This window comes from Panicum hallii, chromosome 1 (genome assembly GCF_002211085.1).
Source record: "Panicum hallii strain FIL2 chromosome 1, PHallii_v3.1, whole genome shotgun sequence".
Taxonomy (NCBI): Eukaryota; Viridiplantae; Streptophyta; class Magnoliopsida; order Poales; family Poaceae; genus Panicum; species Panicum hallii.
In genome coordinates, this window is record NC_038042.1 from 55,002,638 (window position 1) to 55,023,017 (window position 20,380).

The 20,380-nt window shown below is 46.9% G+C and overlaps 2 protein-coding genes across 2 annotated transcripts; both read right to left on the minus strand.

The window, feature by feature from the left end:
• Window positions 1-5,664: 5,664 nt before the first annotated feature.
• On the minus strand, window positions 5,665-10,597 carry LOC112878721 (microtubule-associated protein 70-2-like). The gene is made up of 11 exons (XM_025942928.1): window positions 10,158-10,597; window positions 9,965-10,050; window positions 8,628-8,693; window positions 8,383-8,553; window positions 8,032-8,202; window positions 7,786-7,941; window positions 7,541-7,687; window positions 7,368-7,439; window positions 6,747-7,277; window positions 6,297-6,484; window positions 5,665-5,988 (listed from the first exon to the last, which is right to left on the minus strand). The coding sequence occupies exons 1-11, from the start codon at window positions 10,321-10,323 to the stop codon at window positions 5,985-5,987; spliced, it is 1,758 nt and encodes a 585-aa protein (XP_025798713.1). The 5' UTR covers window positions 10,324-10,597; the 3' UTR covers window positions 5,665-5,984.
• Window positions 10,598-14,354: 3,757 nt separating this feature from the next.
• LOC112876252 (microtubule-associated protein 70-2) lies at window positions 14,355-19,488 on the minus strand. Its single transcript, XM_025940321.1, has 11 exons — window positions 19,066-19,488; window positions 18,874-18,959; window positions 17,705-17,770; window positions 17,458-17,628; window positions 17,107-17,277; window positions 16,861-17,016; window positions 16,616-16,762; window positions 16,445-16,516; window positions 15,824-16,354; window positions 15,404-15,588; window positions 14,355-14,877 (listed from the first exon to the last, which is right to left on the minus strand). Exons 1-11 carry the CDS (start codon window positions 19,229-19,231, stop codon window positions 14,838-14,840), a joined length of 1,791 nt encoding a protein of 596 aa, XP_025796106.1. The 5' UTR covers window positions 19,232-19,488; the 3' UTR covers window positions 14,355-14,837.
• Window positions 19,489-20,380: the final 892 nt, after the last annotated feature.

Sequence of the window (20,380 nt, forward strand, 5' to 3'; positions counted from 1 at the left end):
GGTTCGGGCGGCGGCCGTAGGGTTTAGGGTTAGGGTTTCGGGAGGTTGGGGACCCTATTTGTAGGGCGGCGGGGCGTCCTCGGCGTGCGGGCCCGGCGCAGAGGCTCGCCGGAGATTGTGGGCGGGTCATTGTGCGGCCGGTGGAGCGAGGAGGAAGAAAGGAAAGGAGGAGATAGGCGCCGACAGGTGGGGTCGGGGTGTCAAAGGAAGAGAGGGAGAGCGCGGCCCGTGCTGGAAGCAGGCTGCTGGGTTAAGTGCGGGAGGAGGAGGTGGGCCGAGTGGAGCAGGCCGCGTACGGGATAGAGAAGGAGAATGGGCCGCGGGGGGGGGGGGGGGGAAGGGAGCCGTCCCAAGGGAAAGAAAAGGAGCAGGCCGGGCTGGGCTGCCTGGGCTGTTTTCCTATTCCCTGGGTTTTCTAACCCTTTTCTATTTCTTTTCCTGGTTTTCAACTTCAAACCTATTTGGATTCAAATCAAATTTGAATTCATCTCCTATGCACTCAACCAAATAAAACTTATGCACCAGCATGAATGCACAAACATGTCGAGCCTAAAATAAATTTTAATTCTTTGTGGAATAAATTATAGTTAGATGCAAGCTAGGCAAAATAAATCCTTAGAAATTTACTGGAGCCAAATTAAATTCATTATAAATCTTGAAATTTTACATTAGGGTGTTACAGCGCTGCTCTTCGGTCAGCTTCATCGCCGCCTTGGCGTGGTTGGTCAGCTCGAGGGCTACCCTTGACTTCTCCTCCGCCGCTAGCTCCAGCTCGACGGCCTTCACCTCCAGCCGGACGGCCGCCCTCTCCCGCTAGGCAGCCGCCGCCTCCCGCTCGAGGACCTTCTACAGCTGCTCCTGCAGATCATCGCGCTCCTGCGCGAGCTGGACGCGCTCCCCGGCGTAGCGGGCGGAGACTATCTTGATGCGGTCTCCCAGGCGGTGCTCCCAGTTGGAGAGTCAGAGGCGCTCCGCCTCGAGCTTCTCCCACTCCCGACGGATGCCCGCCTCCATCTCCTCCAGTGCCTGCTGGCCCTTGGCTAGGAGGCGGGGGAGAGGGACCTCCGCTGGGCTTGGGAGAAGGTGCCTCCCGTACACCACCTCCGGTTCCTCCTCCTGCGCGGGTGGTGTGGCGGTGCTGGCGACCTCCGCGACCTCCGCGCTGCTGCCTCTGCCGCAGCCGCAGCCTCCTCTACTGCTGGCTCTGCTGGAGAGGCCTCCGCCGTGGCGTCCGGCGCCGCAGCCGCTGCTGGTGCCTCGGCCGTTGTAGCAGGTCGGGCAGCCTCTTCGTGAGGTGCGGCTTCGGGCCTTGGGGGTGTGGCCTCCGGCTCCGGACCTCCGGGTCCGGACTCTACCAGTGCTGGCGCGGGCGGAGCCCCTGCTGGTGTTGTCGCCGACTTCCCAGCAGGGGAGGATGGAGTTGGCTGGGGGCCAGACCCCCTAGCTGGTGGATCGCCGAGAGGCGCGCTGGGCGCGTCTGAGGAAAGGGGCCTGGCACACACCAACGGGGTTAGGGCCCAGAAATTAAATGGAGCAAGGAAAAGCTCTAAGAAGGCTACTTACACGAAGTCAAACCACTCCCAACCTCCCCGAGCGATTGGGGGGATCTCCTTTCCCGCCGGAGACTCCCCGGTCCTCTGGTGGGGACCTCCAGCGGAGGGCGTTCCCATCGGCGTGGACGGGACTTGTGGCCCTAGCTCTGATGGTGGTGGTGGCGGCATCACTGGGCGCCGCATCGTTGGTGGCGGTGGTGGAATCTCCTGCGGCTGCTGCTGTTGCGGTGGAGGCGGCGGAGCCCAAGTGCTGCTCTGCCCCTCTACCTCCGTCGTCTTCTGGCGCTTCGGTGCCGGCTCTCCCACGTAGGAGACGTCACCACGCTGGAGCCTCCAGGACCTGGACCCCTCCTCCTGGCTGCTTTGGGCGGTGGCTGCTCCCCGCGCCTCGTCTTCTCTCCGGGCTGGGGTGGCGCCTACACTCTGCTTGTGGCGGCGCTCGGGCTCCGGCTCTTTCCCTTTTCCTTTCCTGGCGGGGGCCGGACCTCCGTGGCTAGGCCCGCCGGGATCCTGGCTGGTGTGTTGCTGGCGGTCGGGTGAGGCGCTAGTGATGTGGATCCCACGATTGGGGTCGCCTCCCAGCTGCCGAACCGCCAGACCGCCCTCGTCGAGGGTCGGCATCGTCGCTAGGACCACTGAACGCAGCGCCTGGTCCTCGCACAGGGCTTTGATCCCGCTCGGGAGGACCAGAGACTCCTGGCTGAACGCCTCACCGGTCATCGCCCGGATCGACGCCTCCAGCTCCGCCCTAGTGAAATCGGAGCCGGGCCAGCGCGCGATCCTGCAGGAGTCGTTTGACCCCGTGTACATGCAGGCCATCCTGGACCGCTGCTGCAGGGGGGCAATGCGACGCCTTAGGAAGTCGCCCAGCACCATCATGGACGTCAGGCCGCCCCTCGCCAGCTCCTTGACCCGGTTCAGGACCGGGCCGATCTCCGCTGGCAATGAAGGCTTGGCTTTCCAGGTGCTCCGGTCGCTGAGGGGCCTTTCTGTTGGCAGCTTCAGGCATTCGTTGGCGTCGGTCTTGGCGATGACCCAGCCGTCACGCCAGTCCTCCCACTTGGCGCTGGAGAAGGCGCTGATGTAGGAGTCCCTTGCCGGAGCTGGAAGTAGTAGGCGCCGACCTCGCGCTTGCTCCTCCCTGACCCGACCAGGGCGTAAAAATGCCTGAAGATGGTGGTGCAGGGACGGACCCCCACAAACATCTCCATGAAGTGGGTGAAGACCGCCACGAGGAGGACGGAGTGGGGGTGAGGTGCTGAAGCTGGAGGCCGAACTCCTCCAAGAGCAGGAGGAAGAAGGAGGAGATCGGCGGCACCAACCCGCACATGGCGTACGAGTTGAGGAGGACGAATTCCCCCGCAGCCCAGTCACGGAGGGGGATTTTGCCGGTCCGGATCCTCTCGACGAGCTCCGGCGTGGTCCATCCCAAAAGGCGGCGCACCGAGTCCAGCTGGATCTCGCGCTGGAAGCGGCGGGGATGACGAAGAGAAGACATGGTGATGGACGCTGCGATTGCGGGGGATGGATCGCAAGGGAGCAGGAAGGTGAAGAAATGCCGAGTGCAAGAAAGTTGATCGCAAATGTGCGAGCGGAGACGAAGGGGCGCTACGGCGACTGTTGTAGGCAAGAGCAAAAAGGTAGCCGGTCTCTTCGGCGTCTACCTTTTATGTAAAAGCTGCTCGCCCTCTCAAGCTCCGCAGTGACTGAGGAGAAGCCGAACGGCTGCCTACACCAGGCCCCCTCCTCTCACACTCAATGACCGGTGGGCCCGGGCCCGCCAGTCAAAGGAGTGGCCGCTGGAGGCACGAGGAAAAGGCGGAATCCGAACCGCCAGAGCCGCAGGACGGCCTCGAATAAGACAAGAATCTGAACCGCCTGACGCGCGCGGCGCGGGCGGACGACGGGCCCCATGGGGATCCCGCCAAGGGGGAAAAGACATTCCTGCCCTTTCCCGGCGGGAACAAGCTGTCCACCCGGCGCAACGCGGGGATATGGCCCCACCCGAGGTGGGCCCGGGGGCCTCTGTCGGTATATACGGACAGGGGTACCTCCTGCTAGGGTGTCCAGACTTTTAGCGTCTCGCTGTCGCCTCACAGGAGAGGGCGCGATGGTGTCACGCTCCGGTGTGTGCGCCAAGCACATCGTGATGGACGCGCGCCACCACATGCTCGGACGCCTATCATCCATCATCGCCAAGGAGCTGCTCAACGACCAGAAGGTCGTAATAGTCCACTACGAGGAGATCTGCATCTCCGCGGGCCTAGCCCGTTAGGGAGTCATCTGACAGTCTGTCCACCCTGATGGACACGAGGTTATCCGTGACCTCACCCTTGTCCTCTGGGAGACGGGACGTACGGCCCGGACCTGACAGCTGGGATCGTGGTCTCCAGACCTCTCCCCCCCTCCCCCCCCGAGCTCATATAGGTCCGGCGCCCCCACGTGCCCATGAGGACAAGGTGCTCGGGGATGGCCACCACAAGCCCGGGCCCCCTAGGGGGTCCGGCGCCGCCACGTGTGGGAGCTAGACCCCTATGGGCCTGTCTCTCCAACTGGCCTCGGGGACCCGGACCCCCCTTTTCCTCCGGGAAGGGGTCCGGCGCCTCCACGTGCCACCAAGGTGGCGACTCCATGGCCGGCCCTGCCACGTGTCCGTGACAGAAGGCTCTCCGCGGGACACCAGCCCAACTACCACCTTAAATGCGGGTAGGTGGACTGGGTGTGCTCGAGTCAAAGCATGGTCTGCCCAACTGACACCACGGTAAGCCTGCCTGTTTCCAAGACGGCGCGTCACTGTGCTTTGCGCGCGGGCAGACGATGTCTAGTCACATCACGGCGCCGCGCGCGTGAGTGATGATGGCCTGCTGCAGGTGTGCCGAGGCGTGCGCTGCAACAGTGTGCGCGGAGGCGACGGCGCGGCGGGTCAGCGCTGCTCCTTCGTCTGTTAGAGGGTCCTGACCCAACAGTGGCAGCACGGTTTCTACTGTTGGGTAACACTGACAGCAGTCACTGTGCCGGCAAGGCGGCACACGGCCATATCCTGGCTGTAGATACGCACATCAACTTCCCGATCGAGAGGACTACAGAGAGGAGCTGGAGAGGAAGATCTCTATATCTTTCATATAACATGCTCCTGTTGGCCGGGCCCACCTGTTAGGGCCCCGCACAGTGTAAGCACTCCCCTTGGTCTATAAAAGGGAGAGTGTACTCGTTAGAAGGGGAGGTTCCCTTTCAGACTTACATAAGGTCTAGATTTACGAGCACACTCAAGCAATACAGCTCTAAAGTGGACGCAGGGTATTACGCTCCGGCGGCCCGAATCACTCTAAAACCTCGTACCCTTCCTGTGCTCGTCCACCCATCGATCAAGCGCTCCTAGGTCTCCCCCAAACTCTTCCTAAACTAGGATTAGGCGGGTGCATTCCGCCACCCGGCTGGAGATTTCCTCCGACAATTATCTACGTAATTTTGTTATTTCCATTCGTGACACCACTATTCTCAAGTAAAACTTTTCTAGAAGGGCGGAAAAATCGATGCCATGTTGAAGATGGCCCTGCACGAACAGGCTAACACACGTCTCTCCGGCTCTCACCCTAGAATCTACGGATTTGTACTAAAACCTAGATGATTACTTAACAGAAAATGATGCCAAGACTCGTTAAGATAAGTAAAAGCTCCGGTTTGCGTAATAAAAGAACAGATGACATTTTAAGCAAAAATACCTCTCCTCGTAAATAATTAAAACAATTGCTGTTTTTTTCTTTTAACCTTTATGTTTCTTGACAACAAATTCACATATTTATGTTAACCGAAACTGGGACTCTCATTATTGGGAACTAGGAAAAGAACTCGCCTGTTAGTGTCAGCAACATGTGTTGTCCCATCCTGACTGACTAGTTTTGCAACACTTCCATTTGTAACGGCATCTCATAGTGTTCACTAGACCACGCAATCTAGGGATTCATAATGTTAATGTCCGTTTAAATTTACAAATTTGCAATTCATACATACTGAGGCTCACTTTTAAAGGTTGAGATCACTCTAAGAGTTAACAAGATGAGAATGCAGGAATAGTTTAGGCACTTGTGGTGCATTTTACTCGGGGGAAAAATGGTCACAGCACGTGACATGTGACATAAGGTTTCATCAAATGACAAAACACTCCATCTGATTCAGCTCGACGTGGAACAAGATGGTAGTACAAGGTACAAACGGTGTCCAAGAACCAAGTCCGGCCCAACCAAGGGCAAACAAAAAGATCAGAAACGAGGCCATAGCAGAATACAATGATATTCACAACCCGGAAAATCAAACACACTAGCTCAACTGCATATAGAAAACGCACAGGATCGTCCAACCTATACAACCACAGCAGCACTGCCTCGACAAAATAAGAGCACGCCACAAGGTTAAACCTCACCCACCGAAGGATTACCTGAAAGAAGTAACTCATTGTTTATAAATTACAAACACGTAAACAAGCTAAGCTAAATAATGCCAGCAAAATGCAACTCCCCGACCAACAACCATATCCGTCAATGAACACAATGAGAATCAGCCTACCCATATAGAATTATAGTTAACTACCGGAGTAATGAAAAGGTTAACAGTTTAGCATACGAAATCCTACAATAGAAGTACATGGCATCCTTGGATTCTAACAAAACTTCCAATATCTGTGGTATACGCATTTGAGCATTTCAAAAGATTGAGTTCTCATATAAAGAGTTTCAAAGGGCATACCTTCCAGAAACTGTCTGAGAAGAAGTTCCAGGTCCTTTCGAATTACCAAGTCGTTTAGCTTTGCTTTCTTGTTCCTTCTCAAGACGCACCGCAGCAAATTCCTTCTCCATAGCAGCCATCTCCCGCCTCATCTTTTTAGACTCCACTTCCATTGCTTTATTTAATGTATCTACTTTCTTTGCTAACATCTACAAACAATAGGTGATAAGATAAACCACAATACCACAGATGTTGTTCCCTCAAATACAATAGCAATTACTACGCCCATTCTGATTTACAGTTTTACACTAGTTGTTTTGGGCATCAAGAAATGTCTATATGTATTAGTTATCAAAGTTGTAGAAAATGTTGAATGCATACATCCTAGGACAAGAATTACAAGAGATAGGAAGTAGTACTAATTACTAATAATAAAGCAGCACCTTTCAAGATAGTAGTATAGCATTATACCTCTATTGCATCATCCTTGTCCTTTAGACTTTGGTCTTTCTCATGGCATGCCTTTCTCAAAGAAACTACCTCTTTTTGCAGCATGTCATAGAGTACACCAGAGACCATATCACTTGAATCATTGTTTGTGGTTTCATTGCTTTTTTCTTCCGCATCAGCCTTCCAATTATCAGCCGTTTCACAATTTTTAACAGCATCCGTAGAACTATTGAGTGAATGAGGCCCGTTCCCAAGAACTTTTCCTTGGTCTAACGACCTGGTACAACCATCGAATGACCTTGAACTTCCTTTTGCATGCTTCAGGACCAAACTACTGCTGGTTGTGAGAGAGGATCTTGAATTTAAAGAAGGAGACCTCCTCATTAACACACCGTTTGGAGAAGCTTTGGACATACTATCAGCACCACCTAGTGAAAGTCGTCGGGGAGTTCCATTACTAATACTCTTTCCTTCTGTAGGAGGACGACTAGAACCACTTGGTGCACCCCTCAGTCCATCTTCTAAAACTTTGAGGCGCAACTGATACTTTTCCTGAGTTCAGATGAATTTTAGTGATCAGTGGAAAAGTAATGAGACCCATGCTTAGAAGTCTAGCTCAAAATGAACATTGCAACTATTTACCTTTAGCTGAGCTTCTGATCGTGCTGTTCTCTCTGCAATAGCAAGTTTGTCACGAAGCTGCTGCATCTCACCCTGCAGAAGCAGATTTTGTTGTAAGACATTTAAATTCAGTAGTCAAAAATTTTACTTTGCAACAATAACCACATATGTGCTATATGAAATAAGCATCCTACCTGCAAGAACCTTCGCTCTTCGAGCCACTGTTTAACAGGCATTACTTTGCCATTAGCATCTTTCCACTCATTTGCAACTACAACAGCGACCCTGTTTGCGGTAACTTTTGCCCGAGCAAGTTCCCGGTCCAGAATTTTCTTTTCTTCCTAAATGTGTCATGATCAGAAAATACTACTGGTCACTTACGTGAAAAGAATAAATGATAAATTGCAGAAGTTAGAACAGATGAAGGATAGTATATTACATTCATTTCTTGAACTTTCCGTTGGTATTCTCTAACAGCATTGGCAGCTGCACCACCTTGTAGAACAGCCTCTTCCAGCTCTCTCACAGTTTGACTAAGCTTTTCTACTTCTGCAACCTTTTGGCGGTGCAACCTGTCCAAGATCTTATTTTCTTCCTGCAAAACAGTAAGATAACCAACAAAATAGTATAATTGACCTGTTATTTTATTGTAAGGACCTTTTAAGATACAGTATACTCTGTGTACCTGGCAAATTTCAATTTGCTTCATCAACTCTTGGTTCTTGTTTTGCATGTCATCAACCATAGCAGCTTTTGCCATTGCAATTTGTACAGTCCTTTCTGCTTCTAGCAATGCTGCCTCCTTTTGCTTCGTCAAACGGTCTAAAGCTCTATTGTCATCCTGGAGCTTTGCAATCTGGAAACACCCAGGTATTCTTTTGTCAATTATAGCAAATACATATCCTCTAGATTAAAAGGAGATACATCTGATTAATGCAACAAAGAGAGGAAATCAATTGGTAAAGAAGTATGAGAAACACATGACAACTTCATCACGGATACGTAAACAGGTAAGAGGTAGGTTGTACAGCATTACCTCTTGCCTCGAAAGCTTTAGCTCTGCTTCAAGTGGTGCAAGAATGGCTTCAATAGGTGGCATATCATCATCTTTCTGGGCTGCATGTACTCTTCGTAGCGTTGCTTCGGCTGCAAACTGAGCTGCCATAGCAGCTTTTTTCTCATCATTTGTTTTCTTAAGTTCTAAGTTCTGGAAAATGTCAGTTTATCAGAGAGCAATCAATAGAGGGGGCACAAAAAACAAAAGGGATTCATAGGATATACTTTAGTTTCAAGGAGAGACTCTGTCAACTTGAGTTTTTCATCCACTTTCTCTAGTTCAGCAGTGAGCTGTCATCACAATACAAACAAATTAATAGTCATATTAACAGTGGAAGAAGCATCGTTAACAAAATAAAAAGAAACATCTCTTTCTTTCCCTTGATTTCTCATCTATTTAATATATCAAAAAACACTGCCCAATTCCCACCATGAAAACAAGGGCGAGGTAACTTCATGAATATCATACTAGTCCTGATATTCACTAATGTCATGCAAAGATACAAAACTAAATTGAAATGTCCCTGGCCAGAGCATTGCATCACACCAGTTTAACATGAACAAAGGTAGCTTTCATTTGACAAAATGTGCCTTAGCCGGTGAAATCATTACATTGAGATGCATTCAAATGCAACACGAGAAGGAGCAATAATAAAGACCAAAGATACGAAGACCTTTACCTTAGCACCCAAATGGGACAAAACCTCAATTAACAGATTGATTTTGTTAACTGGTCCTAACTCAAAGATTGAGTCACTAGCATTTCATGAACTACTTGGACTTGCCAATAAGCAAGCATGCTCTAAAACCAGATATAATGCTCACTTTCTCAGAAAACAAATGGCATTTTGAGTTCAAATGGGAGAAGAAAATGGGAGGAACTTATATTAAGATGAATCATAGATGCCCACAAACAAGATATCTCATCTTACGGCAACACGAAGTAAAAGCTAAAAGTCAATGGGTGAGTAATCTTAGTATTTCCAGCTGAAAAATAGCAACAACATTTCACATGCAAAACTATGATCATACTGGAGATGGTTCCTCGTGATTCAAACTCTGATTTGAATTGGGCAGGCTCAACAAAATATTTAAACTGTAACCATATGTTTAAGAAACAAACAGATCACAGACAGGGTCTGAATTGAGAACACTAAAGGCTTTGTCCTTAGCTTAAGGAAAAAAGGTCCTCCATGCATGGAAGAGATGAGAATCAAAACACAAAAGTTACATAGAGTGAATAGATTCAGCTGAAAAACTAACTTTGAACAAACAGCAAACTCATGCTCAACTGAGAAAATCATGCCATCGAGAAACTAATTTTAAATACTCGTTAGAATCCATCAATCCAGCTGAAAAATACTACCAGAAACAAAAACAAGTTCAGATAGCTTGCCCTCAAATTCCGGCTAAAACCACCTTAGTCTCAGGATCCTCGAAGGACTTCAACCAAATTTAGCACTAAATATCTCACGCGCCGACACAACTCCAACACCCAGACACAGTGAGGTGAGCATACAGACAACGGTTTTACACAAGCATGGAGAACATTGAGAAGTTACCTCCTCGACGGCCTTCTCTCGCGCCCTCTCCGACAGACGCAGCGCCTTTATCTCCGCGTTCGCCTCACCCAGCTCCCTATCCTTATCTGCAACCTCATAAAAACACCAAACATTGCCCAATAAGACCCTCAAAACGCTGAGAAAACCACTGAAATTTTCGAATCTACGCAACAAGGGTCGCGAATCAGCTCACCCCTCACTTCATTCTCCAGCCGGCTGAGCTCGACCTTGACGGGATCCGAGCCGTACATGAGCGTGAGGAGCTCGTCCGCATCCAGGCCCGCCTGCACCGCCCCCCGGCGGCGCGCGGAGCCCTTGTGCGCTGAAGCATTCCCCTCCTCGCACCCGCCGTCGGCCATCTCAGATCTGAGCCCCAACGCCGCAACCCACCATCCAAATCAGCAGCAGCAGCCGCCGCTCGTGGGGGTCACCCCCGCCGTCCGCCGCGCCGGGGGAGGGCGTGGCTTGCGGCCTCCGCAATGCCCGACCGAGGCGGAAGCCCTAGCCGCGGTGTCGGGGCGGTTGGCGGTTGCTTTGTTGCTGCTGGCCGGTGAGCGCGTCGCTCCCTCCACTGGCTCTCTTCCTTTCTCTTGCTCTCACAACAGCGTGTTTAAAAACCGGGGAGAGAGAAAGGGGGAGGGAGGCGTCTCCGGATCAATCAAGGTTGTAGCCTGTAGGATCCCGATCCGGATGGATCCAACCGAGTCAAAATAATCGTGATCCCACCTAATTCTAATTTTCATGGATCTATCCTTTATGCAATCCTGTAAAATCTTAATGAGATTCCGATCCAACATCTCACGTTATGTTAAATTTAAATTCATAAATCATAACTGTTAGATTTAGTGTATGATTTTTTTCGACAGATATCACTTTATTTGAATGACATGATATTATTATTTCCTCTAATTTCTTACATAATATAACAACATATAATCGGTAATGTATTTTTACATAATATAAATTTTAAATTTAAATTAAAAACAAAATCCCATAGGATTCAGATCCCACGATCTGATGCTATTTGGAGAAAAACTTCCGACTCTTTTCTTCAAAAAAAAAGCATTCCGATTCTGAAACCCTGCTCCGGATTATTTAAAACGTCGAGTTTCTGGAAGTGATTAGTTTACGTCAAAAGTACATGCACATGAAGGTGATTCATGGGGCGACCGAAGACGAACGGACACGAGTAGCTTGGCATTGTGGCCATCGATTCATTTCAACCATGCGTCAGGGCATGGCTCCGCGGCTCGCGGCAACGATGACATGGAGCCGGGACTCGGGAGAGAGATTGAGGATGCCGGGGACGGGACGTAGAAGTGTATTATTCGGACATGCAACAGTGGCGCACCAGTTGAATGCACAACAAGCATCATGTTAGCAAAGCAATGATACGATCCTTGACCTCCTTTTTGCAACATCAAACACCTAGCTGCATGTCCAAAACCATTCACAAAGTCCAAAAATTTAAAATCTGAAGGTAACTTATAATTCATAATCCTAGTACTCGGACTAGGATCAAGCAATCAGCTGAGACCATTACAGTCTTTGTTCGGCAAACTGAAGAAACATGATACATATGTTCAGGGAAGACTACTCAAACCAGTACAAGGCAGAATGCTTGAGGGCAGAATGCTAATGATGTTCATCAGCAAATGCCTTCACCTGATCGTTCATCAGTTTATCAACCTACTCTTTTCAAAACAAGACAAGATACTGAAACTGATAGGAGCACAGCATTTAGAATGGAGATCTATCATGAGCACATAATCGCTGAACTATGTCTTGCCGATAAAGACAAGCGTATAGCAAATTGGTTCACAAAACAAAGTAGTAGCGTGTGATTAACAACAGAACCCATTCATCATTCACAAAACAATATTCAGAACCAGAGATATGCTAATGAGCTAATCATGTTTGACGTAGTCCAGACAATGTATAGACTTACTACAGAGTTGGACTCAGGAGTTCGCAAACATGGATAGTAATCATTGGCAGACTCAGAATTTTGGACATGCAGGTCATCCAGACGTGAAGATTTACACACTTTTGTAATTAAGACCTGATCTTTCCTGTTCATTGAAAGTCTTAGAGCTAACAATGACCTCTCGAACAAGTCCTTCCTGACAGATCTTTCCAAATTATGAACATCCTATGTCAGTATCCTTGTTCCCGGAAACATGTTGACAAAAGAGTTATCACCAAATAGGTAAATAACTAGAAATGCTCGCGGCGTTGCCGCGTATGGCCATGTGTGGTCTGCTTCCAATGCAGATAGTCCCCCCGTTTTCCGTCTCGTATGCTGAAGCGAGCTAGTTATGGATCGGGATGGGTAGTTCAGCTTCTGCTGATTCTGAGATCTCCTACATATGTTTTACTGATTTGTTCTTTTTAGTGAACTCTGCTATTATAACTGGTGTCAGATATAGGAAGCTGATCGCACCTAAGGAAATTTGTACAAGTAAGTTTAGCTATATTGGAGGAAGGTTTATGGTGCAAGCTAGCTTGAATCGTTTTAGTTTGTACTAAACTAACATTAGGACAGTGCTAGAATTTTTCTTAACTCCAGCAAAGTTAATAACTTTTTGAAAGAAAACCAACAAAGGAGCTGCAGTTAGCGTACGCCAATTATTTTGTGGTCTCACTTATTGCATCCACAATGGGTTGGAATTTGGAAAGCAGATTTGATGTTACAGTTTGATCGTAAGGTCCTGCAGCAGTATTGTTGCTTTCATAGTTAAACAAGCACACATGGCATTTCATCAAACAATTGAGAGGCATAGCAATTCTGTAGGGAGGCAGACGCTGGTAAAGGAGTATGCTGCTTACAACGTTGGTGTTACAAAAACTAAAATCGTACGCCTCAGCGGAGGCAATGAACTTAATCTTTGTTCCCAAAAGGTAGGTACCTTATAACCTATCATTTCATCATCTATGTTGTTGTATGGTGCCTATAAATGTTTTGGGCTGTCGAAAGCTATGTTTTCGACCAAAAGATACGTAGTAAGAGCATCAGTTAACCAAAACTATAATCAAAAGCAGCGGTCCACATTGGTGTGCCCTGTACAGCAAAATATCGTTCCGTTTGGTTTCCTTGCTGTTAGCTGTGCAGACCTGCTACACAGAGAAAAAATAAGGAAACATATAGATATATAGATATATATATATATATATTAGCAGATGGAAGTTTAATCCAAATTAAATGGTAATGGATAAAGATAAACCTTAGAACTTTATAATTAATGTAATGCTAGCTTACCTTTGATCATTCCTCAACTTTTAGCTTCTTCCTCTCGTGTTGCTGACGCTTCTTGTCATCATCGTCATTAATCTAGAAAAGATTCCAAAAAGGATTAAACATTATATTGTATTGTCTTTTGTAATTGATTTTTTGTTAAGGGAAAAAGGGGTTACCTGTGATTCATTATGCTTCTCTGTGGTATCCCAAGCACTGTAATTATTTGAAATGTTATTAGAAGCAGGTGAATAGGATTTGTGTATGAAACAGTAGAAATATACTTACTCACGGATTGGGCTGAGTTTTGTTTCTTTAATTGAATTCCGAGTTCCGATCACTAGGAAAGTATCTTGCATTTTTTTTCGAAAATTTATCTACAGAATTTTGTTATTTCCATTCGTGTTCGTGACATCACTATTCTCAAGTAAAGTTTTTCTAGAAATAGAAGATCTAGGCATAAATGACACGACAGATCTGACCGCCAGTTTTCCTCTGTTAAAAGATGCGACTGCTTAAGTTTTGATGATGAAACGGAAAAATCACCATGTTGAAGAGGGCTCTGCACGAACATGTTAACACACGTTTCTCCGGCTCTCAACCTAGAACCTACGGATTTCTACTGAACCCTATAGATGATCACCAAACAGAAAAATGATGCCAAGACTCGTGAAGATAAATAAACGCTCCCTTTTGTGTAGTAAAAGAACAGATGATATTTTTTTATCAAAAACACTCTCCTCATAAATTGCTGGGTTTTTTTTCTTTTTACCTTTTTCTTTCTTGACACCAATTTCGCATATTTATGTTAACCGAAACTGGGACTTTCATTATTGGAACTGGGCAGGGAACTCGCCTGTTAGTGTCACCATGTGCTGTCCCACTCCCAATCCCGACTATGACTAGTTTCCCAACATATGGAACGGCTGTTCGCTAGACCACACAATCTAGGGGTTCACAATGTTAATGCCAGTTCACCTTTACAAATTTGCAATTCATACATACTGAAGCTCACTTTAAAAAGTTGAATAATCTAGATGATCACTTTGAAAAGTTTACAGACCTAGATGGGAATGAGTGAATAGTTTGGACACCTGCCGTGCATTTCACTTGGAAAAAAGAAAAAGGTCACAGCACGTGACATGTGACGTAAGGTTTCATCAAATGACAAAACACTCCATTCTGATTCAGCTCGACGTGGAACAAGACGGTAGTACAAGGTACAAACGGTTTCCAAAAACCAGTTCCGGCCCAACCAAGGGCGAACAAACAGATCAGAAACGATCAAACGAGGCCATAGCAGAATACAGTGATATTCACAACCCGAACATGCAAAACCAAACACACTAGGTCAACTACATATAGAAAAGGCACATGATCGTCCAACCTATACAACCACAGCAGCACTGCCTCGACAAAATGAGAGCGCGCCACAAGGTTAAACCTCACCCACCGAAGGATTACCTTCACTACATTAAAAGCAAGTCGTGTCAGATGCAAACCTACTCTTTCCCCAATCTAGGTACTGCAGGGTCATCTGTGCTATTTCATCACAAAATGAACAAGAACAGGGGAAGAAATACAATGGGAAATGAAGCCTATCGACGAGTTCCGTGCCGGCCTGATGTTAGAGGTATGTTATTGGAGGTTACGCACCAATCCACCCCGTGGTGCAGCTCTGCAGCATCAAAACAGAATACAAAGTGATTCAGGAAGGTGTGAACATATGAATATGTAACATTAAGAGAGTAGTCTACAAAAACCAGCCCAAAATAAATGCAGTCCTATTGTTATTTGTATGTAGCAAATAATTTGAGTTGCTAGTAGTAATATTATTTAGCCAAATACATATATTAAAACAGTTTTAGTTTAGTTCTAGGACCAGTTTAGCGGTACATAAAAGAAGTAACTCATTGTTTGCAATTTACAATGACATAAACAAGCTAAGCTAAGTCGTGCCCGCGGTAGACAACTCCCAGACCAACACCATGAATCCGTCAATGAACACAATAAGTCAGTCTACACATAGAGAATTATAGATTAAGCAACGCGGTAATTGAAAGGTAATAGCTCAACATATGAAGCCCTGGAATAGAAGTACATGGCATCCTTAGATTCTAACAAATCTTCCAATATCTGTTGGCATACACGTTTGAGCATTCCAACAGATCAAGTTCACATATAAAGCATTTCAAAGGGCATACCTTCCAGAAACCATCTGAGAAGTTCCAGGTCCTTTCGAATTACCAAGTCGTTTAGCTTTGCTTTCTTGTTCCTTCTCAAGGCGCACCGCAGCAAATTCCTTCTCCATAGCAGCTATTTCCCGCCTCATCTTTTTAGCCTCCACTTCCATTGCTTTATTTAATGTATCTACTTTCTTTGCTAACATCTGCAAACAATAGGTGCTAAGATAAGCCATAATACCACAGATGTTGTTCCCACAAATACAATAACAAGTACTACGCCCATTTTGATTTACACTTTGGGCATCTAGAAACGTTTTCATGTATTAGTTGTCAAAGTTGTAAAATGTTGAATACCTACATCCTAGGACAACAATTACAAGAGAATGGGAGTACTACTAATTAAGAAGCATCTTTCAAGATAGTAGTACAGCATCATACCTCTATTGCATCATCCTTGTCCTTTAGACTTTGGTCTTTCTCATGGCATGCCTTTCTCAAAGAAACTACCTCTTTTTGCAGCATGTCATAGAGTACACCAGAGACCATATCACTTGAATCATTATTTGTGGTTTCATTGCTTTTTTCTTCCGCATCAGCCTTCCAATTATCAGCCGTTTCGCAATCTTTAACAGCATCCGTAGATCTATTGAGTGAATGGGGTCCGTTCCCAAGAACTTTCCCCCGGTCTAACAACCTGGTACCACCATCGAATGACCTTGAACTTCCTTTTGCATGCTTCAGGACCAAACTACTGCTGGTTGTGAGAGAGGATCTTGAATTGAAAGATGGAGACCTCCTCATTAACACACCGTTTGGAGAAGCTTTGGACACACTATCAGCACCACCTAGTGAAAGCCGTCGGGGAGGTCCATTACTTATACTCTTTCCTTCTGTAGGAGGACGACTAGAACCACTTGGTGGACCCCTCAATCCATCTTCTAAAACCTTTAGGCGCAACTGATATTTTTCCTGAGTTCAGATGAATTTTAATGATTAGTTGAAAATAAATGAGACCCATGCTTAGAAGTTTAGCTCAAAATGAACTTTGCAACTACTCACCTTTAGCTGAGCTTCAGATCGGGCTGTTCTCTCTGCAATAGCAAGTTTGTCACGAAGCTGCTGCATCTCACCCTGCAGATGCAGTTTTTATTGTAAGATATTTAGAGTCATAAATTTTACTTTGCATTGATAACAACATATATGCTATATGAGACAGCTTAAGCATCCTACCTGCATGAACCTTCGCTCTTCGAGCCACTGTTTAACAGGCATTACTTTGTCATTAGCATCTTTCCACTCATTTGCAACTACAACAGCAACCCTGTTTGCGGTAACTTTAGCCCGAGCAAGCTCCCGGTCCAGAATTTTCTTTTCTTCCTAATTTTGTCATGATCAGAAAAGACTAAAGGTCACGTTTCTGTAAAAAATTAATGATAAATTGCCGAAATTAGAACAGATGAAGGATAGTGGATTACATTCATTTCTTGAACTTTCCGTTGGTAGTCTCTAACAGCATTGGCAGCTGCACCACCTTGTAGAACAGCCTCTTCCAGCTCTCTCACAGTTTGACTAAGCTTTTCTACTTCCGCAACTTTTTGCCGATGCAATCTGTCCAAAATCTTATTTTCTTCCTGCAAAACAGTAAGATAACCAACAAAATAGTACAAGTGACCCGTTATTTTATTGTAAGGACCTTTTAACATACAGCATACTATGTGTACCTGACAAATTTCAATTTGCTTCATCAACTCTTGGTTTTTGTTTTGCATGTCATCAACCATAGCAGCTTTTGCCATTGCAATCTGTACAGTCCTTTCTGCTTCTAGCAATGCTGCCTCCTTTTGCTTCGTCAAACGGTCTAAAGCTCTATTGTCATCCTGGAGCTTTGCAATCTGGAAACAACCAGGTATTATTTTGTCAATTATAGCAAATACATATCCTCTAGATTAAAAGGAGGTACATCTGACCTATGCAACCAAGAGAGGAAATCAATTGGTAAAGAAGTATGAGAAAAACATGACAAGTCCATCACAGATACAAAAACAGGTAAGAGGTAGGTTGTACAGCATTACCTCTTGCCTAGAAAGCTTTAGCTCTGCTTCAAGTGGTGCAAGAATGGCTTCAATAGGTGGCATATCATCATCTTTCTGGGCTGCATGTACTCTTCGTAGCGTTGCTTCGGCTGCAAACTGAGCTGCCATAGCAGCTTTTTTCTCATCATTTGTTTTCTTAAGTTCTAAGTTCTGGAAAATGTCAGTTTATCAGAGAGCAATTAATAGAGGGGGCACAAACAACAAAAGGGATTCATAGGATATATACTTTGGTTTCAAGGAGAGACTCTGTCAACTTGAGTTTTTCATCCACTTTCTCTAGTTCAGCAGTGAGCTGTCATCACAAGAAAAACATATTAATAGTCATATTAACAGAGGAAGCAGCATCTTTAGCAAAATACAAAGAAACATTTCCTTCATTCCCTTGATTTCTCATCTATTTAATATATCAAAAGCACTGCCCAATTCCCATCATGAAAACAAGGACGAGATAACTTCATGAACATCATACTAATCCTGATATTGACTAATGTCATGCTAGTTCGAATGGGAGAAGAAAATGGGAGAAACTTATATTAAGATGAATCATAGATGCCCACAAACAAGATATCTCATCTTAAGGCAACACAAAGGAAAAGATAAAGGTCAATGGATGAGTAATCTTAGTATTTCCAGGGGGAAAAATAGCGGCATCATTTCACATGCAAAACTGTGATCCTAGTGGACATGGTTCCTCGTGAATGAAACTCTGATTTGAATTGGGCTGGCTCAACCAAATGTTTAAACTGTAACCATATGTTTAAGGTGAGAACACTATAGGCACACTGTTTTAAAGGTGATTTAAGGCTCAATCTTTAGCTTAAGGAAAAAAGGCCCTCCATGCATGGAAGAGATGAGAATCAAAACACAAAAGCTACAAACAAGTTTCAGTATCAGGGAACCTGAATCTATTCGCTCTACATATACTTAGTCCTATACTTCTCTAATCAGCAACTGTAGACATTCTGGATCATTACAGGAAAAAATGAAATAAAACCATAAGAGAAACAACATGCTGATGTGGAGTCACTCAGCTTTCGCTCAGGCGAAAGAGATGCGAATTTGTTAGGTGCCCATAAAAAAGGTAAAGCGTACTAATTTTGAACAAACAGCAAACACATGCTCAACTGAGAAAATCATGCCATCCAGAAATTAATTTCAAATATTCATTAGAATGCATCAATCCAGCTGAAAAATACTACGAGAAACAAAAACAAGTTCAGATAGCTAGCCCTCAAATTCCGGCTAAAACCACCTTAGTCTCAGGCCCCTCGAATGGCTTCCACCAAATTTAGCACTAAATATCTCGTGCGCCGACACAACTCCAAACCCCAAACACAGTGAGATGAGCATACAGACAACGGTTTTACACAAGCATGAAGAAGAGTGAGAAGTTACCTCCTCGACGGCCTTCTCTCGCGCCCTCTCCGAGAGCCGCAGGGCCTTTATCTCCGCGTTCGCCTCACCCAGCTCCCTATCCTTATCTAAAACCTCATAAAACGCCAAACATTGCCCAATAAGACCCTCAAAACGCCGCAACTAAATCACCGAAAGTCGAATCTACGCAACAAGGGTCGCGAATCAGCTCACCCTTCACTTCATTCTCCAGCCGGTTGAGCTCGACCTTGACGGGATCCGAGCCGTGCATGAGCGTGAGGAGCTCGTCCGCGTCGAGGCCCGCCTGCACCGCCCCCCGGCGGCGCGCGGAGCCCTTGTGCGCCGAAGCATTCCCCTCCTCGCCCCCGCCGTCGGCCATCTCAGATCTGAGCCCCGGCGCCGCAACCCACCATCCAAATCAGCAGCCGACGCCGCGCGTGGGGGTCACCACCGCCGTCCGCCGCGGGGGGGAGGGCGTGGCTTGCGGCCTCCGCAATGCCCGACCGAGGCGGAAACCCTAGCCGCGGTGTCGGGGCGGTTGGCGGTTGCTTTGTTGCTGCTTGGGCGGTGAGCGCGCTGCTCCACTAGCTCTCCCTTTGTCTTGCTCCCGCAACAGCGTGTTTAAAACCCGGGGGAGAGAAAGGGGAGGGAGGCGTCTCCGGATTATTTAAAGCGCCGGGCTCCGGGAGTCATTAGTTTACGTCGGAATTACGTACGGCCAGGTAATCATGGAGGTGATTGATGGGGCAGTAATTCGCAGGCGTGCCAGCCCATTTCTCTAGATCTTTTGGATTTCAGTCCGAATTTGAACAAATCTGAGGATTGGGATCTGAACTCTTCCTACTTGCAGTTGCAGCTGGAAAAATATGCCCTTAATTCATGACGTCTAATCCTCAAATCTAATCTTTTTTATTCATTCTTGGCTAATCTGTGCCGTACTTCCCGTCCTCAAGCTTCCGTAAGGTTTTGTTTCACGAGTCACTTCGTTTTGATGATGGCTAACCTCTATATCCAGTGGCTGCACTATTTGGTGGTCGTCTCGGTCTCTCGGATCGTCACATCCATCAACACGGTGCCTTCGGGCACTCCATCGATGTGATGCTCGTGCTACCCGCGTCAATGGCGTCCTCCCGTGTGGTTCCTCTCGCACATCATGTCGAGCTAAAATCTTGTACTCACTGCACCCGTGCCAGCTGCATTACATCAGACTCGCAACCCCCTTTCTTTTCCAGAAACGGAGCAGCATCTTTCTTATACGGAAAGGAGACGCCATTTCTATCGATACCGGGCCGTGTCCTCTTGCCGGCTCGCCGTGCAGCTAGGAAATGGCTGCCGTCCTGTTCAAGACGGCGAGTGCCACCGGCGCGGAGCAAGCATGTGGTTGCTGTCGAGAGGGGCGGTGCAGGGCGCTAGGGCTAGTGTGCAGCAGAAGCATGGTCGCCCTGGTGTGCACTGCGATGCACGCTTCCATGCCTGCGTCGCTATCTGCGCTCAGCCACGAACGGAACGGAGCTTGTGTGCGTGCTCC

Coding starts and splice junctions, on each gene's coding strand:
- LOC112878721 (XM_025942928.1), bottom strand. CDS start 10,323: ATGGCCGACGGCGGGTGCGAGGAGGGGAATGCTTCAGCGCACAAGGGC. Junction 10,051..10,157: donor GCTGGAGAATGAAGTGAGGG/GTGAGCTGATTC, acceptor ATGAGGTTGCAG/ATAAGGATAGGGAGCTGGGT. Junction 8,694..9,964: donor GAGAGAAGGCCGTCGAGGAG/GTAACTTCTCAA, acceptor TTGTGATGACAG/CTCACTGCTGAACTAGAGAA.
- LOC112876252 (XM_025940321.1), bottom strand. CDS start 19,231: ATGGCCGACGGCGGGGGCGAGGAGGGGAATGCTTCGGCGCACAAGGGC. Junction 18,960..19,065: donor GCTGGAGAATGAAGTGAAGG/GTGAGCTGATTC, acceptor ATGAGGTTTTAG/ATAAGGATAGGGAGCTGGGT. Junction 16,355..16,444: donor GATCTGAAGCTCAGCTAAAG/GTGAGTAGTTGC, acceptor ATCTGAACTCAG/GAAAAATATCAGTTGCGCCT.